Below are 17,708 nucleotides of genomic sequence, written 5' to 3'. Positions count from 1 at the left end.
AGATGCACACCAATGACATATACAATGCTAATATGTCGTGTTTAGTTAATTACCTGAGCATCAGGAGCATCGCTGGGCAAAACAACAAGGGAAAATGGAGCTGTAGGACAAATTCTGTCACTTTGAGGTAATGATACGCTGGACACGCGGCTAGCTGTTTGCTCGCTCGACGCAGGTCGGGAAATGTCATCTAAAGTGCCTCTGGTGATTTCCATAATGTGTGTTTTTAGCAGCGCTTCAATGCTAAAGTTACAAGGGTGTATTTGTAACCATTAAATAACTAACTACAGTCAAAGACTTTTCCGCTAAATGTTTGGTAACTAAGGACGCAATCACCTCTGACGGGGTAGCTATGGACATTTGTTACTATGGCTACTGAACGAAATCTAGGCGGCTCAGCTGACGCTTCAATCAATGCGGCTAGCTAGCGTAGCGGGTCAAGCTTGGAGCTAGCTGGCGCTTAGCTGGGGCGGTAACGCTCGGCGCGTTAAATCATATATTTTGTTGTTTCTGTTGTAGAATTAAATTCTTTCGGCGTAGCTGGAATATTGCTTATTCATGTCTGCTCTGTGAGGGTGCGACGTTGGAGGTTTCGAGGCCGTGTTTTAGTGGTGAGTAACGTTTAATAGTGAGCAGTTTCTGTCTATTTAGCATTAGCAAGCTAAAACGGTAAATGTTGAACTACAGTAACAATGAAATCAGATGATATACTTTGTCGGATAATACTTTTTCATTGGCTATAGCACAAGCGGTACCCACTTATCAACATTTTATACTATTTGTGTAAAAATGACATCTTTTGTCCGGGCCTTGTGTCCTGTAACGTTATTAAAGGGAGCTGCGAATGCTAAAAACGAAACAGTGAAAATGGGTGTGTAATCGCTGAGACGGAACCACCGTAGTTATATTTTATCTGTCGTATGTATTTAGATGAAGCAATTGCTTCTTAAATAGTGTATATTTAACGCATGAAAGCGAGTGTTTGGTTTTGCTCTCTGTTTAATGCTCTTCTGCTAGATGCTAATACCAATATCTTTACAGTGCTGTCATTGTAGCACTTCCCCATAATCACACCCATTTCGCTGGCAGCTGCCCAAGCTCTGCAGTGTACCTGCACCAAGCAGGTGTCAGTATATAGAGGCTGTGGAGGATAACCTTTAAAGCATTGTGTATCGACAGTTTTGTAATAATGTTATTTTCTGATTCTGCCAGGTTGAATTGACTCTGAAGGGGAAGATGTGCAATGGAATGATAGAGTCAATATCAAAAGCCTTTTGGGCCCACACCTCAGCCACTAAACGGTCCTTCCTGTTGCTGCTGTTTCTGATTGTAGTGTCCACTGGGCAGGGGTCAGGTATGGGACAGAATTTGTTATGTTGACATCTTTTTCTCACAATAGACTTATTAAATTAGGTTTATCATGACACAGATTGAATGGGTGAATATTAGAAGTCAGTAGCCCTACTCCATCTACTACACAGTAGATGTCATCAGATGTATTATGTTGTAGCCCTAATAAAGCAGCTCTGTGTAGCATACCTATTAACTTTATAGCTCAACTACCTAATTATTATACTTAAATTTCTACTTCAACTCTTGAGTTGTTAGGCAATTTGAAGAATTTGCATTGGAAACATTAAAAAGGCTCTGTATACGCTTCTTAAATCAAAGAGGCTATGGCTACCATTCAGCCATGTCTGAGACCGGGAGGGAAAAGATACAAAGCTGTGTTTTTGTTTTGTTTTGTTTTGTTTTGTTTTTAAAAAGGAGAAAATCAATTATACCTCAGATGAAAGTGTTATCAAACCATGATGGCAATAAATAAAATAATAATTTGGTTTCATATGTATCAACACTGAAGAGGATCACCACAAGTTTCACCTGGAAAACACCAGGGATGCAATCAATTAATTACCTCTAACGTCTGCCCGTACATGGCTAATTAAAAGGCAGCCATGATGTCTCTATACCTTTCAGTTTCATGGTGAGGTTTATAAATAAAAATGGATCGTATAGACTGATGTTATCATATATTGATACTTGTTAATTAATAAATATGTTAATTAAATTGTGAATGTCTTGAAAAGCTTAAACAGATTTTGGTGATCCACTGACCTTTCCTAATTTGCCTCTGTTGCACCAAAATCTTCTATTTACACACAGTATTGTGGTATCTTCCATAGTAGAGTGATTGTAATGACACGTTGATTTTCTGGAAAGCTGAGATTAGTCAGTCTCTTGGAACAAAAGCCTTTCTGCTCTACATTTATAAGGTCCTTTATATTTGTTAAAAAGTCTTTATCATTAGGAGGTACTTTTTAATAGTGTTCAGGATTACCAGTGAGTCATGCAGGAATAATTCAGTTTGTTTTGTAACATTCGGCTCCCTCTTTTGTAATATGTCCAGCTGTTTCTTTTGTTAATCCAGAGAAAATAGTTTTCATGTGATCATCTTGAATTAGATTTGTAAGATTGCAAAAAGGTGTGAAAAAGTGTGTCTGGAAGCAGCCTTACCTCATACAGTAGTTTACTTTTAGATTTGAGATAATAATAATAATAATAATAATAATAATAATAATAATAATAATAATGGATTGCATTTATATAGCACTTTTCGACACCCTCAAAGTGCTTTACAATGCCACTATTCATTCACTCTCACATTCACACACTGGTGGAGGCAGCTACGGTTGTAGCACAGCTGCCCTGGGGCAGACTGACAGAAGCCAGGCTGCCATATCGCGCCATCGGCCCCTCCGGCCAACACCAGTAGGTGGTAGGTGAAGTATCTTGCCCAAGGACACAACGACCGAGACAGTCCGAGCCGGGGCTCAAACCGGCAACCTTCCGATTACAAGACAAACTGCCAACACTTGAGTCATGATCGCCTCAGATTAGCTGAAATAACAATCTGAACTCTTTGTTGCCTTGAAAAAGCAGTTTTAAAGAAATTCTTCTGAGTTCTTCCTCTCTTCCCAGGATGTGTGAGGCCGTACATGGTTCAGAACAGCTGGGTAAATCTCACAGAAACCAACAGGGGCTCATTCCCTGTGGGCACAGTATTGCAGTACAGCTGTGACCCCGGGTACCTCCCAGATGGACCCAACATCCTCACCTGCACCGCAGTGGGACGATGGTCCTCTGAACCTCCACGCTGTATACGCAGTGGTGGTAAGATATTCTCTCCACTGTTGTCTTTCTTTATGATCTGTAAAATAGTGAGTGGCTAATGTGTTTTGAGCAGTTTACCTAACATCTTTATCTCATGATTTAAACCCTTTTTTTTTTTTAACCATCAGTTCTTTTCAAGTTTTATGTATGTTGCACTTTGCTGTCTAATATTTTTTTCAGCCAGATTTTTTTACACAAGTACTTTTCTGCATAAGTACTTTTAAAGATAAGTTGTTTTGTTCTTCTTTTTTTCTCCTCTCTTTAGCATGCCTCCCCCTCTCTAAACCGGATAACGGGGGCTACACCTGCCACCCATCCCCTTGTCGACTGTTCGCCCATGGCACTGTGATTGAGTTCTTCTGTAATGAGGGCTTCATGCTCAGCGGAGACTATAACTACCTGACATGTCAAGATGGAGAATGGGACGGCCCCATGGAAATCAGCTGTGTAAGCCAAGGTTGGTCAGTGCTTAGATTGATCCCATCTCTTCAAAGTTTAACACATTGGCTAAACATGAGCGTGCAGCAAATTAATGCCAGGGAGATTTGGATTTGTGGAGATGTTCTGGTTATCATATGCACATTTTGCCCTGCAATTTAAAAAAAGTCTTCGAAAGACATAATTTCAAATTAATTGTGTTTATTCAAATATATTTATTTTCTCTTGATCTGTTACAATTTCTTGTAAAGCATTTTGTGTTTGTATTTAATAATAAAAATGTAATGAATAACATAAATTACCCCTGCCGCCACCACCTTCTTTAGGGTGTATAAGACCTTCCATGGTGCAGCATGGCTCAGCTAATCTGACAGACAGCAACAGGAGCTTGTTCCCTGTGGGCACAGTACTACATTATGGCTGTGATCCTGGTTACCTGCCAGCTGGACCCACCAGCCTCACCTGCACCAAACTGGGAGACTGGTCCTCTGAACCTCCTCGCTGCATACGCAGTGATGGTAAAGACAAACCTCCTAGCAATTCTTAATTTGCCTAATTCTTAGGTGCATTGTATCCTTAAAAGAAAATGATTTTTTTTTTATTATTCCAGATAAAATAAGATAAGACATAACACATCTTACTGTTTCTATACATTTATCGTATTTCTTTCTTTTTCATGGACAGTATGCCAGCCTCCATATCAGCCAAAAAATGGTAGCTACACGTGCCACCCCTCTCCATGCAAAAGATTTTCTCATGGCACTGTGATTCAGTATTTCTGTGATGATGGCTATATTCTGAAGGGAGACTATAAATTCATCACTTGTCAGTATGGGAAATGGGACACTGTAATGCCAGTCAGCTGCGTCATTGAGCAAGGTAAAATGGGATTCGCTGATACATCAGTTCATACTGTATCAAAAGGCTTTTCCTATCTGTTATAACTATTTTATTCTTTCATCTATTTTTATAGCTTAGAAAATGTTTTATGACCAAAGCCTGTAGTTATTGCTGGAGTTGAGCTGTTTACAGCTATCAACTATATTTTCCTTATCATCTCCTTTTTAAGGTTGTAGAAGACCCTCGATGGTGCAGCATGGCTCAGCCAATCTGACAGACACCAGTAGGAGCTTCTTCCCAGTTGGCACAGCACTACAGTATACCTGCAATCCCGGTTACCTCCTGGATGGACCCAGAACTGTCACCTGCACCACACTGGGACACTGGTCCTCTGAGTCTCCTCGCTGCATACACAGTGATGGTAATTTCTTGTTACATACAACACCAGTGACATGTTAATGCTAGGTGTAAGGTAAGAATTGTTGTCAAGATCATTTGTTCACCACCTTCAACAACAAGGCATTTATGAATAATGGGAATAAAGTTTCTCTGTCCTGATAGGTCTTAACTCTTTTCAGTGTTTATAGTGATGGTTTGCCCATTTTATCTCAGTATAACAGTTATTTCAGAATTCCGTTAGATTTTTCTGTTCTGTCATCCTATCACTCATTTATTATTTCTACCCTTAACAGTATGCCAGCGTCCATATCAGCCAGAGAATGGAGGCTTCACCTGCCACCCCTTCCCATGCCAAAGACTTTCTCATGGCACTGTGATTGAGTATTTCTGCAATGAAGGATACATTCTCAAGGGAGACTATAAATATCTTACCTGTCAGTATGGGGAGTGGGACAGCCAAATGAAGCTAAGCTGCATTATGAAGCAAGGTGACGATAAGAAAATGGATTTCAGCTAATAATTAAAAAAATCTGCACAGATAACCATATAACCGCTTGTCTGTCCCACAGACCACAGTCCGACTTTGCCACTGGGGATGCCAACTTTATCCATAGTGGCATCCACAGCTTGTTCGGTGGCTTTTATCCTGCTTCTGGTTGTGCTGTTTGTGCTTCTTCAGCCAAAACTTAAGTCTCTCCATCGGTAAGTCTGCCCAAAGATTCCCCTGAATTTGACCACGAACAAAGGGTGCAGAGTATGGAAACTAGATAAAAATGTGACTGTGTTCTTGTCCTCTACACCTAGACGCGATCAGGGCGTGTCAGGACAGCCTGTGTCAATCATGGTGGAGGGAGTACAGGTGACTCTACCTTCATATGAGGAAGCCGTGAGCAGCAGTGGAGCTTCTGCTCTCATTTCAGAATCTCGAGTTCAGATAGTGCTGTCGGAGGGTCAGCATGCTACAGCGCCAGAGGCTGGCCCCTCTAGGCCTTCTTCCCTCAAGCAGCAGCAGCAGCAGCAGTCTGAGATGGCTGTGGTCCATCCCGTCCCACCGTCTTCATCCTCTTCATCTCCTTCTTCCTCTACCTGGGCTTTGGAGCACGCAGGTGCTGCAGCAAGCACCTCTTCATCACAAAGAAGGCCGTCTGGAGGAAGCGACCACCATAGCCTGTCTCTGGACTCTGAGATGGATTACTCTGATGGTGAAGCTAAATTTATTTAGATGTCTTTGTATTTATTTAAAACACTTCTTAAATTTTGTAATAATCAAACTTTTGTCTTTCCTTCACAGATATTCCATTGCTGAAGGAGGCTTGAAACATGCTGCAGCCTTTGGACTTACCCAAAACAACCAGCTTTGCGACTAACCTGTAATGATGAGCAGGAGTTTCTCACCACAGCTGTCAACATAGATAAACTCAACTACAGAGGCCCCGAGGGAAGCTGTGGGTCAGTCAGAAGAGTTCATCTGGCCATTGCAAAGGAGAAGACAAAGGATTCACATGTACATACATGCTTACAGTTTCATGACATTTCACACACTATGTATGTATGTCTAATATCTAAAACTCAGTTTGAAAATGTTGAACAAAGCAGAAAGGAGCAGGCACTTCTGAGGGAGTTTATATTCAGTTCTGTTGGGGTAAATTGTCTATTGTGTTTCAGTTGACTGGGCAAAGCCGCAAACTCATCTTAGGAGCTATAAAGTAATTTGTCTTATTTGCTTTTCTTTTCTTTAACCACTCGTCACACCAGTCATGAAACATGGTCGCAATGATACACAAAGGCTAGTCAAATAAATTGCTGTCCATGTTATGTAAGCTCACAGCATCATCTTGAAAGATTTTCTGATTAATCATAACTTACATTTTTCGAGTCTCACTGTATATTATAAAATTCTTTTTCCCCCCCTCCTTCCCCAAGAGTTCACACTGCTGAATTCAGGGTGTACATTCAACATACTTCATTCCTCCAAATATATTCTCCTCTTAATACTCATACCCCTCCCCCCAATGCCTTAGCTTTCCACTTCTATGCACAGGTATCTATAATTTGTGAAATTTTAAAAATGAATGTCAGTAAAATGCCTCCACTGCTTAGTGACATTATATGTGGCTTTGCCAGACACATTACTTGTACACAGGTAAATATTTTGTTATTAATTTATTCAGGCTGCTTGGGAATTCCTGTTTTCGTTCTAAATGGGAAGTTAAAAGGTGTATTTAATTTATTTGTGCCCAAAATGCTGTTGATCAGCCATGGCTTCTTTTGCTTTTTTGTTTTTTTTCCTCTGCGGCTCATGGAAACCTTAAAAAGTAGGTATTTTCACTTTGCAGCTTCACTTTGAAATCTACTGCAGGCACGTTATATGTGACACTGTAAATGTGGTTGGGAAGATCAACACAAAAAAATAAGTGTACAGATTGTGTAATGTTAAGTGTTCACTTTGTTTGATGGTCCATTGAGTTTACCTTGGGATTGATGAATGGATTTTATTTTTTTTGTGAAAATGGTATTTTAATATATGTAAAAACCAAAAGATTTAAGTTTCCTCTGTATATATCCCACAGTCATTTTAATTAAATATAATTTAAGGTGTTACAGTTGGCTGTTGGACAGTTTTTTCATTGTCGCATCTGAGAGAGAGATAGATAGATAGATAGATAGATAGATAGATAGATAGATAGATATATAATAATGAAGAGACCCCCCCCACCACCATCACACACACACACACAGTCCTTCAGTGTCACAGCCCTGATCTTTGAACAGGCAGATGACATTTATAAAGTAAGGGCACTGGGTGGCTTTATTCTCTGATGTACCAATCTGTTCCTTGTACCCTTCGCCAGCGCTGGAATATCATCAGTGATGCTCTCATGGTTGCTTCGCCTCTTTGTCTTGAGGACCAACAATCTGGTCTTCCTCTTTTTCTGTATCTGTGTATTAAAGGGGTAACACAATATTTAGTTTGACCTCATTTTCAACAGATCAGAACATCACAGTGTGGAGTGAGTGCATCTGCTCTGACCCCTTGGAGCTTTGCTGCAGAAAAACATGCAGGCAGCTGTCACACTTACCCTCAGCTGGTGGCTTGACTCTTTGATAACATCTGAAGCCCAGAGCGAAGAGAAAGACCTCAGCGCACTGGAATGTGATGTATAATAGAGGGAAGAGAAACATGGCCCCAATAACCTCAAGAGGAAAGGCCACCTTTAGGATTGTAACGCACAGCTGGATGTTTTGACATCCAGTCTCCATGGAGATGGTCCTGCTGCATCTAAAAATAGGTGAAGCAGTTTTCTTTATTAACTTTTGAGACTACATCTTTTAAATTTGAGAGCTGAATCCTCCTCTGCTGTAAAATATATGTTCTACTGAACATCTCATTCATATGTAAATTGTTTATATGTTTATTATTTATGTGAGTGAACACAAATCTGGGCAGAAATTGGTTAGTAATTAGAACACAAGTAGTTTTGGCAAAGTGTAAAAAATGTGGTTATGATTGTTTTTTGCAGTTGTGTGAAGTAGTTTTTTATTGATATGTTTAGATGAGGTGAAGCTAATGTTAATTTATCTATGTGCTGTTGGTTAGTTAAAGATTTCTAACAATATAATTAAATATTTCCTAAACAGTCATTTTTTGCATCTATACACATTTTTCTTTTGAATAGACTCAAGAAGACTCAACAAGTTTATTGTCATTTCGTATGGTGTTACCCAGCCTGAAACGAAATACTGTTTCTCACCAGCCTCTACAGTGCAATAAGCAACACGGTTTAAAAAGAGCAGTAAAAAGGCAGCAATGAATTGCAGTTATGGATAAATAAATAGCACAAAATCTAAGTTCTAAAACAAACTCAAGACACATTAGATAGCAGCACTATTTTCACAGAAGGGGATGGTTAAATTAGGTAGTGTATCTGGGAAATGTATTGTAATGTGTGTGTGCGTGTGTAGAATAGAAACATAACATACTTTTATTAATACATGGAGGCCATATTATTAGGTACGCATGTTCAATGCAAATGACATTGAATGTCGACATGGTCATAAGAACCTGCTGAAGATCAAGCTGAGCATTAAATGTGGTGTGGTTGCTGGTGCCAGTTAGGCTGGTCTGAGTATTTCTAAAACTGCTGATCTACTGGTTTCAATACACCCATGGTCTAACAGAGAAAATATCCAGGCAGTAAAATGCCTTCGTTGATGCTCCAAGCCGATAGGAAGACAACAGTGACCCTCCGGCCCCACGACACATTGACCCTTGAAGCAGATGGGCTACAGCAACAAAAAACTACAACGGATGCTTCTCCAGCCTGCTACCAACAGGACACTGAGACTACATTTTGCACAGGTGCATGAACTGAACAATATAAGATTGGTAAAGCGACACCTGGTCTGAAAAGTCTTGACTTCTGCTGTGGCAGTGGGATGGCAGTATCACAATTCCATCCTGCCTTGTATCAATGTTTCAGACTGCTCGTGATGGTGTAATGGTGTGAGTGACATTTTCTTGGCACTCTTTGGGCCTCATGGTGTCAACTGAGCATCATTTAAATGCCGCAGCCTTCCTAAGCATTGGTGCTGGCCATGTCCATCCATTTATGGCCACTGTGTATCCATCTTTTGCTGGCTGCTATCAAGCAGGACGAAACATCATGAGAACCTTTCAGTTTAGTAGCAGACGTACACTTGTGGAGCCATTACCTCACCAAAAATATTATTTTAAATTGCAAAAATAAAACCTGCTTACAGTGGCAATTCATGAAAGACAATATTTAAAAAAACGTTCTGCTTTCTCTTTGAAACTGCATCGCAGCAGTAGTTCCAGTAAGAGTTTACACATCAACTGCCTTATTTCCTCTTGCATAAACAGTGCAAGAACACTGACTATTGTTCGAGAGCAGTGCAGTATGAGAAACAGAATATACTGCAGAGAGCCTCTGTTTAGATTTAACATGAAGCATAAAGTTTAGGCACAACCTGCTTGTTTTAGAGTCAAGGAGAACACTTAGTGTGTATTCACTTACTGTGGACTGAGTCTGCATAAGACAGACATGACATATCCCAGTGTAAAGCCAATCAGGGGCATCAGTGAAGCTGCAATAAGAGCATCGGGCATGAGGATCATCCATATTACATTTCTGACAATATAGAAGGACAGGATGCAAATAATGATGCTGGAGATGATCAAAATACTGAGACCAACCTGTTGAAAAAGAGAAAACAGATTACAGTAGTCAAGAACTGGTTTTGATTAGGAGTGAAACACTAAAGCCTTCTTGTTTTACAAACTCTGCTGGTAACGTAAGCCGCAAATTACCCAAACTGCGTGCAATAAATCAGTTCTGGTAAACACAACTTGAAGATATTTCATGCCACAGTGTAAAAACCACAGGTGAAAATAATACACTGACTTTTTTTTTTTTGGCTGGGTCATTTTCAAAGTCCTGAAACCGGAAATGATTTTTTTTAGCAATTTATAAGAACAACTGCTCTTATAAATCTGAACATCTGCTGTGAAACCTGCTTAAATCTAGTCATGCGATGGCATGTGTCTGAGTGTGGGAGTCTCACTTTTTTGACCATCACTGCGATGTTTGGTTTGAAGTGATTAATAGCGATGCCAAAAGCACAAGGCACCAGGGTGAAAGCAAGAGCGGTGAGGATGCCGGCATACGGCACGGCATTTTCCAATCCAGTGAAGCCTTGAGAGAAGATATACAGCAGCAAAGGCATCAGACCCAGGGCTGCAATGTTGGAGCAAGTGGTCATCACAATGCTGGGAGGGCAATAAAGTGAAGAAGGAAAATCATTGCACTGATGTGCAAAGTATCTCACTGCATTATTTACTTTAAAAGCAGTGCAATTACTGCAAACAGGAGCATCAGCTTACCTGAGGTTCATGTCGCCTTTCACAACAAGAGAAAAAATGTTTGATAAGGTTCCCCCAGGACAGCACCCACAGATAAGCACGGTCACTGCCTTTATGGGCTCCATCTGCAGGATTTTGGCAAGACTGAAAGCGGTAATGGGCATGATGCAGAACTGGGACAGCAGGGCAATGGCTACTCCTTTTGGCTTGAAGAGATAGGCCTTAATTTTGAAAATCTCCATTGTGCAGCCCAGGGATATCATGGTGATAAAAAGGTTGAGGACAGTCAGTATATTGACGGTCTTGTTTATTGGTCCCTGTATGTTCAGGGTGGCCAGGGTGACATTGTCAGATGCATTTGCTTCATTAAAAAGGCTCCCGCCATGAACTTCTGTCAGGTTCATCATAGCACTTGCACCAGTGTTGCGATTTTACTGAGATTTGGCTTTCACCTGTCACATGAAAGAAGAGGAAATGCAAACATGTTAAAGACATTAACATTTCAGAATTAAAGGTCAACAATATGTCTGTAAGCACAATAGCTCCAGAAGTTTTAAATGAATTCTGATAAAACTTTGTAGGGGTGCAGAGTGGGGTCATGTTAGGGACGCATTCAAATTTGGCTTACATCCACCAAGGTCTTCAAGGTCAACTGAACGATTTACTGGTTAAAAATTGACAGCAGGTCTTATAACTTAAAAATTTTGATTCTTACAAGTGAACTGTGTATCGTCAGCATATAGAAAGTACCATATAAAGATTTAAAGTATCATGTCACATTTGATCTCTGACCTCTCCTTCAAGGTCACTAGATTGATCTGAAGGTCAAAGTGCTACATAAAACTGTTTGAAACTTTGTTTCTTCTTCTTCTTTTTTATTTTTTGGAAAAGTAACTTTTATCACTTGATACTGATTAGTAACAATTTGATGAATTGTAGTAAACAATGCTATGCGTGTATATCTACACCCACATAGATTTTGAAAAAGTGTTATACTCAGAATTAGGTGATGTATATCAAAAATTGGTTTTATTAGGGCAAATAACAAAAGCCTGCTCTCTGCACCAATCTGTCGAAATGTGCTAATCCATTTGAAGTGCATGGTTGCAAGTTCCAAGTTCCAGCTAGATTACGAACATTAACAACTTTAGTGGTTAAAGCACTGTCAAAGATAAATCCTTGAGACTAGAGCTTCTCTCCAAAGGTTTGCTTGGTGTGCACAAAGAGGATCTTTTGGGGGAAATTAAACCTCTTTGTTGTCATCTGCCATGTGAAGTATCTTATGTTGTCTTGTATCTAGTAGTAACTGATACTTAATATTCATGGCATGCTCTCTGCAGGGAGAAAAACAAGCCATTTTTTTAAAAAATGTGGACAGTGTGTGGTGTTAAACTAGAAGTTTTCAGTTCTGTGAAAAAAGAAAGCACATGTTGCAGTGCTAGCTTTACTCTAGATCCTGTTTTTATTTGTTTGCATTGTGTTTTTAGTGCTCTTTAAATTTTTTAACTGGAGTTGCCAGAATGTGCATAATACGATAAGAAAGCCTCTTTATCCCTTTTTATTTATTGAAGGTTCTGCAAAATTCAAGATTTTTAGCAGTGTACGTTGCTCTCATTCGAAACAAACTCCAGTTCCAAGCAGAGTAAACTTTTACAAGTCTTATACACAACACAACACAATCCAACACTGAAACACTGGAATCGGTGCCAGTCTTTCCCTTTTCAAATAAATGACAGGTGAATAAAAACAACACCTTCTTACCTTAATTTCAGGCCACTGGCAGCAGCGTTTACTCACTCACACACTTGTGTCCAGCTAGCCTTGTGTGGTCCAAGTGCTTTTCTCAGTGCTTACCCCCCCCACCTTGTCCTCCCTTATTTATCACATGATCGCAGGAAAAACATGATGGTAGGTGGCTGACACTGCAATCCAGAAATCTGTGATTCATGCAAAGATTTCCCCTCAGTCAGGCTTTTATGTGAAGTTATCCTCTTTTGTGGGGCACAATGATGTGAAAGGAATGCAACGATCTGTTTATAAAGGCAAAGGGGCACTTTTATTCATTCATCCTTGCTTTCATTTAAACAGACGTGCAATTAATATTGTGCAACGAGGCAGAACACTGAGGTTACTTGGCAAAGTTAACGGTCTTTGTGTCAGCACATGTTATCAGTGTGCTTTTTAGACAGAACACAAATGTTGTCAAGATAAGATAAGATAAGATAAGATAAGATAAGATAAGATAAGATAAGATAAGATAAGATAAGATAAGATACCTTTAAATCTGTAGAATATGACCCAGACTGTCCATGGTAGCCCCCCTGCAGATATTTCACTGCATTCCTTACCAGGACCTGTCTGTGTAGGTTCTCAGTCATGCAGGACACAGTAACCTAAGGAACTTGGAAAGAAAAAGCGACTGGACTTCTTTAAGTTTCTTGAAAATGTTTCACCTCTCATGTGAGATGCTTCTTCAGTTCTAACACTAAATGGTGAAGAGTCCAGTATTACTGGTTGTAATCCGGATACTGCTCTTAATTAATAAAGAGTAAAAAAATAAAGAATACTTCAAGTGACTGATACATTAATGAAGCGCTAGGATTTTATAGAGATTTGAATGAAAGCAGATTATAAAATGATGAAATAAACTAATGATTACATAAATAAAAATAAAATAAATAAATAAATAAATAAATAAAGCTCCTTAACAAATAGTACTTTATTAAGGAGCTTTGTTATGAAGTTGTGCACATCACACAGCTTCATAACTCATAAGCGAGCAAGAGAAACTTAAAGGCAACACGTCAGTTTGTTCACAGCTTTGTTCGTAGCTGTCAAACATTCGGCATCGACCACAAAAGACTTTGGAAACATCTGGATCTTGCACAGTGTCACTGTATCGAGGTACCAAGATGTCTCAGAGACAACATCACTCAAGCCAAAGGGATCACCCCAGCACTGCTCACTTAAGAGAATTTAAAGCCCTCAGAAGAGCATTTAAAAATTGTTGCAAGGAAAAACAAGACCTGGAGAACAGGATGAAACAAATGCAAGAGGAGAAAAGTGCAGAAATGATAAAAATGCAAGAAATTACAGTGATGAGAAAAAAAATGAAGGCTTGCAAGTGATGTTTAATGAAGCTCTGGGAAGAAATACACCACTTTTAAACAAGAAGCAAGCTGGAGGTTTTACCCCAAGAGCTGCTATGCAAGATCCAAGACAAATCCTCCCAGACTTTGAAAAGAAAAATACAGAATTATGACTATTTTACAATGAAACACTGAACTGGAGGAAGAGGAACAGCAACTGGAGAAAAATTGCAGAGATATGCAGTGGAAAGTCCAAGAAATGGTGACCAAAAACACCCATTTACAAGAACTGTACAACAAAGTCCAGTGCGCAAATACTGAAATGCAGGAGAAGCAACGACAGGAGCGATCTCAGAAAAACGAGCAGTCTTTACTTGAAGAATTGCTGATGATGACAAGCCATCCATGAAAATGAACAACAAAGGAACAAGGACATGCATGAAGAAAGCAAAGAGCTGCAAGACAAGAATGATGAGAAACATTAGAAGAACTGGAGAAAAGGTTTAAGAAACTGGAGGTGCAGCATGAAGATCTGTTTAGTGAGATGACCAACCTCACAGCACAGAACAAAGACCTGCAGGAGCTGTGCCTATAACAGAAGAAAAAGCAGATTGGGTTTTTGTGGAAGAACTACTCAGCTGCTTCTTAAGTTAAGCCTGGACAAGAGTAGCCTCATCTTCCTCATTCAGGGGCAAATAAACAATAAAATATTCTAATAAATTAACTTTGCTTCAACGTCTTATTCAAATTCATGCTGTTAAGAATCATTACTGATGGAAATCACCATTTAGCAGTACTTAAGAAAGCTGAATAACTTTAACTGAGCTTGCTTTAACATGACTTCCTGAATTTAGAGTCAGGTTTGAGTTGGATAACAGACAGCAGTTTGAGAAAAACTTGTGTTCATTGGAAGATAAAATGTATGAATCGTTTCACTTCAATCATTTGCCTTCATTTCATGAATAGTTTTATGTGTTAGTGTTGACTGATCGTCGTAAGTCTTGTTGTTGCTTTCCCAAAGAGAACAAACATTAAAAAAAACCCACATGAATGAAACTGGAAGACAAGTTGAAAATAGAAGGAACAAAATGATTTTCACATTTCTTTCTCTGTAAAACAAAATCAAGGAATGAACAAACACAGATGTACTTTTAGGAGGCAAAGAGGACAAATAGGCAAGAGTTTATTTTTCATGTGCGTTTATAAAGAGTGCATTTAATGTATATCACGATCTAATAACTTCAACTAGAAAAATTTGCATTTCCTGCGAAAATGCTGTGTGGATGCCTTAACGCTGAAGATGTCAGCTGAAAAAAGCTGAAAAAGTTGGGGGGAAAAAAAATTGCCTTGAGCAGGATTCAAACCTGGCCCTTCTGTTCTAAAGGCAGTTACTCATTTCACTGAGCCAAACTGATTCCCACAAAGATGAAGTGGAGAGACTGACAATTGTGATGAGATGAGCAGAAGCGGCTGAGAATTGTGCTGATAAGAGGTGAAAAGGCTGAAAACTTTGCAGAAAAGAGGTGAATGAGCAGAATTCTGCTGAAAAGAGTTCAATCAGCAGAATTTATGATGAAAAGAGTTTTTTTCTGAAAACAGCTGAGATTTGTGCTAATAAGAGGTGAAAAGGCTGAAGATTTTGCAGAAGAGGTAAATAAGCAAAATTTGGGCAGAAAAGAGGTTAAAATCCTGAATATTTTGCTGAAAAGAGTTCAATCAGCAGAATTTCTGGAAAAGCTTTAAATTCTAATGAAAACAGCAGAAGAGGCTGAGATTTGTAGTGATAAGAGGTGTAAATGCTGAACCAATCAGAGGTAGGGCTTCTGTCTGCTTCATCAGGCTGTGTACTTGTATGTATTTCTGCCATGGACTGTTGACAAGAATCTGAGGTCCATATTAGAAAAGCTGCTAAAATCATAAAACTTTGCAGAATTGTAATAAATTAGCAATATAAATTACAGGTAGTGTATAAATCTGTAGTGAAAAAAAAATGTTGAACAAGGTGGGATTGAACCCACGACCTTTGGTCTGAAGATCCGTTTCATTACCAATCACGCCACCTGGAAAGGGGGGAAGGCGTCTGGGAAAAGGGTGATGAGCAGTCAGAATTAGATCGCGGTGAGAGGCGAGTTACGCTGTAAAATTTCAGGCGGAAAAAGGAAAATAATAATAAGAATAAGAATAATAAATCCGAGAAATAGTAATAAGTGTGCCTTTTGGCATAGGCACACTTAATAAAGAGAAACAGGAACTCAAAGGGCATCCACACAATTAGAAAACTGAGAAACATAGTGATGGACTGACTTCTTTATAGGTGTGGTGGTATGGTTTGTGACTCGGCTGGAGAGGAGGGGTGGAGTAGCGGGTTTACAGTGTGGTGTCAGGGGGAGGCTTCTTGTCACAGCTGGCGAACGTCATCTAATCATGCCTTCCCTATTTTAGTAGCTGCCAGGGCCGGAGACGAGAAAGAGCAGAGACTCGGAGCTGACGGAGCAAAAGCATGAGCAGCGTTAACGAGCCGTTAAGCACTGAGTGCGAGGGTGTTTGAGGATTTGCTGCAAAGCAATTAGGACTGTAGAAGTGTCATGTGGGGAAGTGGGAGAAATTGTCAAACACGAGCATAAATAACATATAGGTCATTTCACAATATGCCATAATAGCTTATCGTGATACTCATCTCTTAACACTCTACTGTTAGTACAACATGTTAACATTAGACAGCCTTCACCTTTGATATGTTGGGGTATTTTTGGTATTTTGCAGTATGAATAATTGATTCTTGATATCCTCCTGTTGACATCTGAATCTCAATGAGATTAACTGAGCACAAAGATTCAGTTGATTTATATATTTTTTATTGAACTTTCATCTCCTTTTAGAAACACGTATTGCAGACATTTCTATTAATGTGAACATTAATCAGGATTAGTTTTCTTAAACATTCCTGATTATTAAGGAGTATATTTGCAGTGCTGCAGCTATTTGAAGTTCGTATACTCTGACAATGAACAGCTATGGGTAGAAGGTGGGGGAGGGCAGCTGAAATGAGCTAGGCCACCATCTGGCCTTATAATTATATGCTGGGAATAGAAAAGAGCAGATATTGTCGCACACAACACTGCTAATAATCTCCACTTGAACAGTAGACTGTTGAATCTAAGCTAATATGTCATGTCTGATATCATAATGTAAATATACAGTCAAGATTCTGCAAGGTGACTGATGTCTGTGTATTTGACTCAATGATATGTAAAGCAGTTTATAATGTTTGTGTAATGTGTTTAATCAATCAGTCAATCAATTACTGATATTACTGATCTCAGCCCATTATGTGTATAGAGCACGCTTCTCCACAGAATCAATTTCTTCTATTCCAGCGTCTCCACCACCACGAATGAGACCAAAGAGCTGTCAAAGGACGTCAGGGATGAGAGTGTAGAGTTGCACACGGCTGGAATGGACTATAAGAACATCAGCAGGAAGCGTGGTGACATGGTGACCACTGCTAGTGTGATTATTCGGAAACAGAAAATATAAAATGACCATTAATCACCTTCTGTCTTAAGGTGGGTCATTCCAAAACTACAAGGGAGATGCTTGTTTATTATATGAAAAGAAGTTAGACCACAGTCACCAAGACGACCACATAATGGAGTGAAATCATGGTGCACCCATAGGGTCCAATCACTCAAGAAGGTGCATCTTTAGTTTGCCAGTGAACATCTAAATGATTTAGAAAAGGCGTGGGAGAAAGTGTTTGGAGGAAGAGGGATGATGTTCTTTGGATCACACTCATCATTTCTCTTCCTCCAAACACAGTAAAGTACAGACATGTAGATGAGAACCTCCTTCAGAAATGTTATAATGAGCTGTGAATGGGTCAGCATGGC

The 17,708-nt window shown here is 39.5% G+C and overlaps 3 protein-coding genes across 9 annotated transcripts in view; 1 reads left to right on the top strand and 2 right to left on the bottom strand.

Annotated features, from left to right (window-relative positions):
• fsip1 (fibrous sheath interacting protein 1) overlaps window positions 1-351 on the bottom strand; it is a 28,489-nt gene extending 28,138 nt beyond the window's left edge. For 2 of the 6 annotated variants that reach the window (XM_005916892.3, XM_042218248.1), the window contains exon 1: window positions 54-351. In XM_005916892.3, coding sequence (XP_005916954.1) covers window positions 54-215 — 162 coding nt within the window. In that variant the 5' untranslated portion in view covers window positions 216-351. The remainder of the gene's footprint in view (window positions 1-53) is intronic. The other 4 variants (XM_005916891.3, XM_005916890.3, XM_042218249.1 and 1 more) reach the window with 4 other exon arrangements.
• On the top strand, window positions 17-7,455 carry LOC102310087 (sushi domain-containing protein 4). Of its 2 annotated transcripts, none has more exons than XM_005916894.2 (11): window positions 17-127; window positions 1,213-1,354; window positions 2,980-3,171; window positions 3,437-3,628; window positions 3,936-4,127; window positions 4,294-4,488; window positions 4,679-4,870; window positions 5,142-5,336; window positions 5,418-5,550; window positions 5,653-6,050; window positions 6,140-7,455. In XM_005916894.2, the coding sequence occupies exons 2-11, from the start codon at window positions 1,237-1,239 to the stop codon at window positions 6,163-6,165; spliced, it is 1,833 nt and encodes a 610-aa protein (XP_005916956.1). In that variant the 5' UTR covers window positions 17-127; window positions 1,213-1,236; the 3' UTR covers window positions 6,166-7,455. The 2 variants fall into 2 exon arrangements, with proteins under 2 accessions (XP_005916956.1, XP_005916955.1); XM_005916893.2 differs by lacking the exon at window positions 17-127 and adding an exon at window positions 423-611.
• Window positions 7,456-7,499: 44 nt separating this feature from the next.
• On the bottom strand, window positions 7,500-12,578 carry LOC102308646 (sodium/bile acid cotransporter). Its single transcript, XM_005916887.2, has 6 exons — window positions 12,491-12,578; window positions 10,751-11,181; window positions 10,432-10,636; window positions 9,885-10,063; window positions 7,929-8,128; window positions 7,500-7,787 (listed from the first exon to the last, which is right to left on the bottom strand). Exons 2-6 carry the CDS (start codon window positions 11,134-11,136, stop codon window positions 7,726-7,728), a joined length of 1,032 nt encoding a protein of 343 aa, XP_005916949.1. The 5' UTR covers window positions 11,137-11,181; window positions 12,491-12,578; the 3' UTR covers window positions 7,500-7,725.
• Window positions 12,579-17,708: the final 5,130 nt, after the last annotated feature.

This window comes from Haplochromis burtoni, unplaced genomic scaffold (genome assembly GCF_018398535.1).
Source record: "Haplochromis burtoni strain Fernald_Lab_line unplaced genomic scaffold, NCSU_Asbu1 Contig_16, whole genome shotgun sequence".
In the NCBI taxonomy this organism is placed as follows: domain Eukaryota; kingdom Metazoa; phylum Chordata; class Actinopteri; order Cichliformes; family Cichlidae; genus Haplochromis; species Haplochromis burtoni.
Note: the sequence above shows the minus strand (reverse complement) of the source record. Positions and strands in the feature narration are given on the sequence as shown.

Coding starts and splice junctions, on each gene's coding strand:
- LOC102310087 (XM_005916894.2), top strand. CDS start 1,237: ATGTGCAATGGAATGATAGAGTCAATATCAAAAGCCTTTTGGGCCCAC. Junction 4,871..5,141: donor TCGCTGCATACACAGTGATG/GTAATTTCTTGT, acceptor TACCCTTAACAG/TATGCCAGCGTCCATATCAG. Junction 6,051..6,139: donor TGAGATGGATTACTCTGATG/GTGAAGCTAAAT, acceptor TTTCCTTCACAG/ATATTCCATTGCTGAAGGAG.
- LOC102308646 (XM_005916887.2), bottom strand. CDS start 11,136: ATGATGAACCTGACAGAAGTTCATGGCGGGAGCCTTTTTAATGAAGCA. Junction 10,637..10,750: donor AAAGGCGACATGAACCTCAG/GTAAGCTGATGC, acceptor TTGCCCTCCCAG/CATTGTGATGACCACTTGCT. Junction 8,129..9,884: donor TTATGCAGACTCAGTCCACA/GTAAGTGAATAC, acceptor ACCTATTTTTAG/ATGCAGCAGGACCATCTCCA.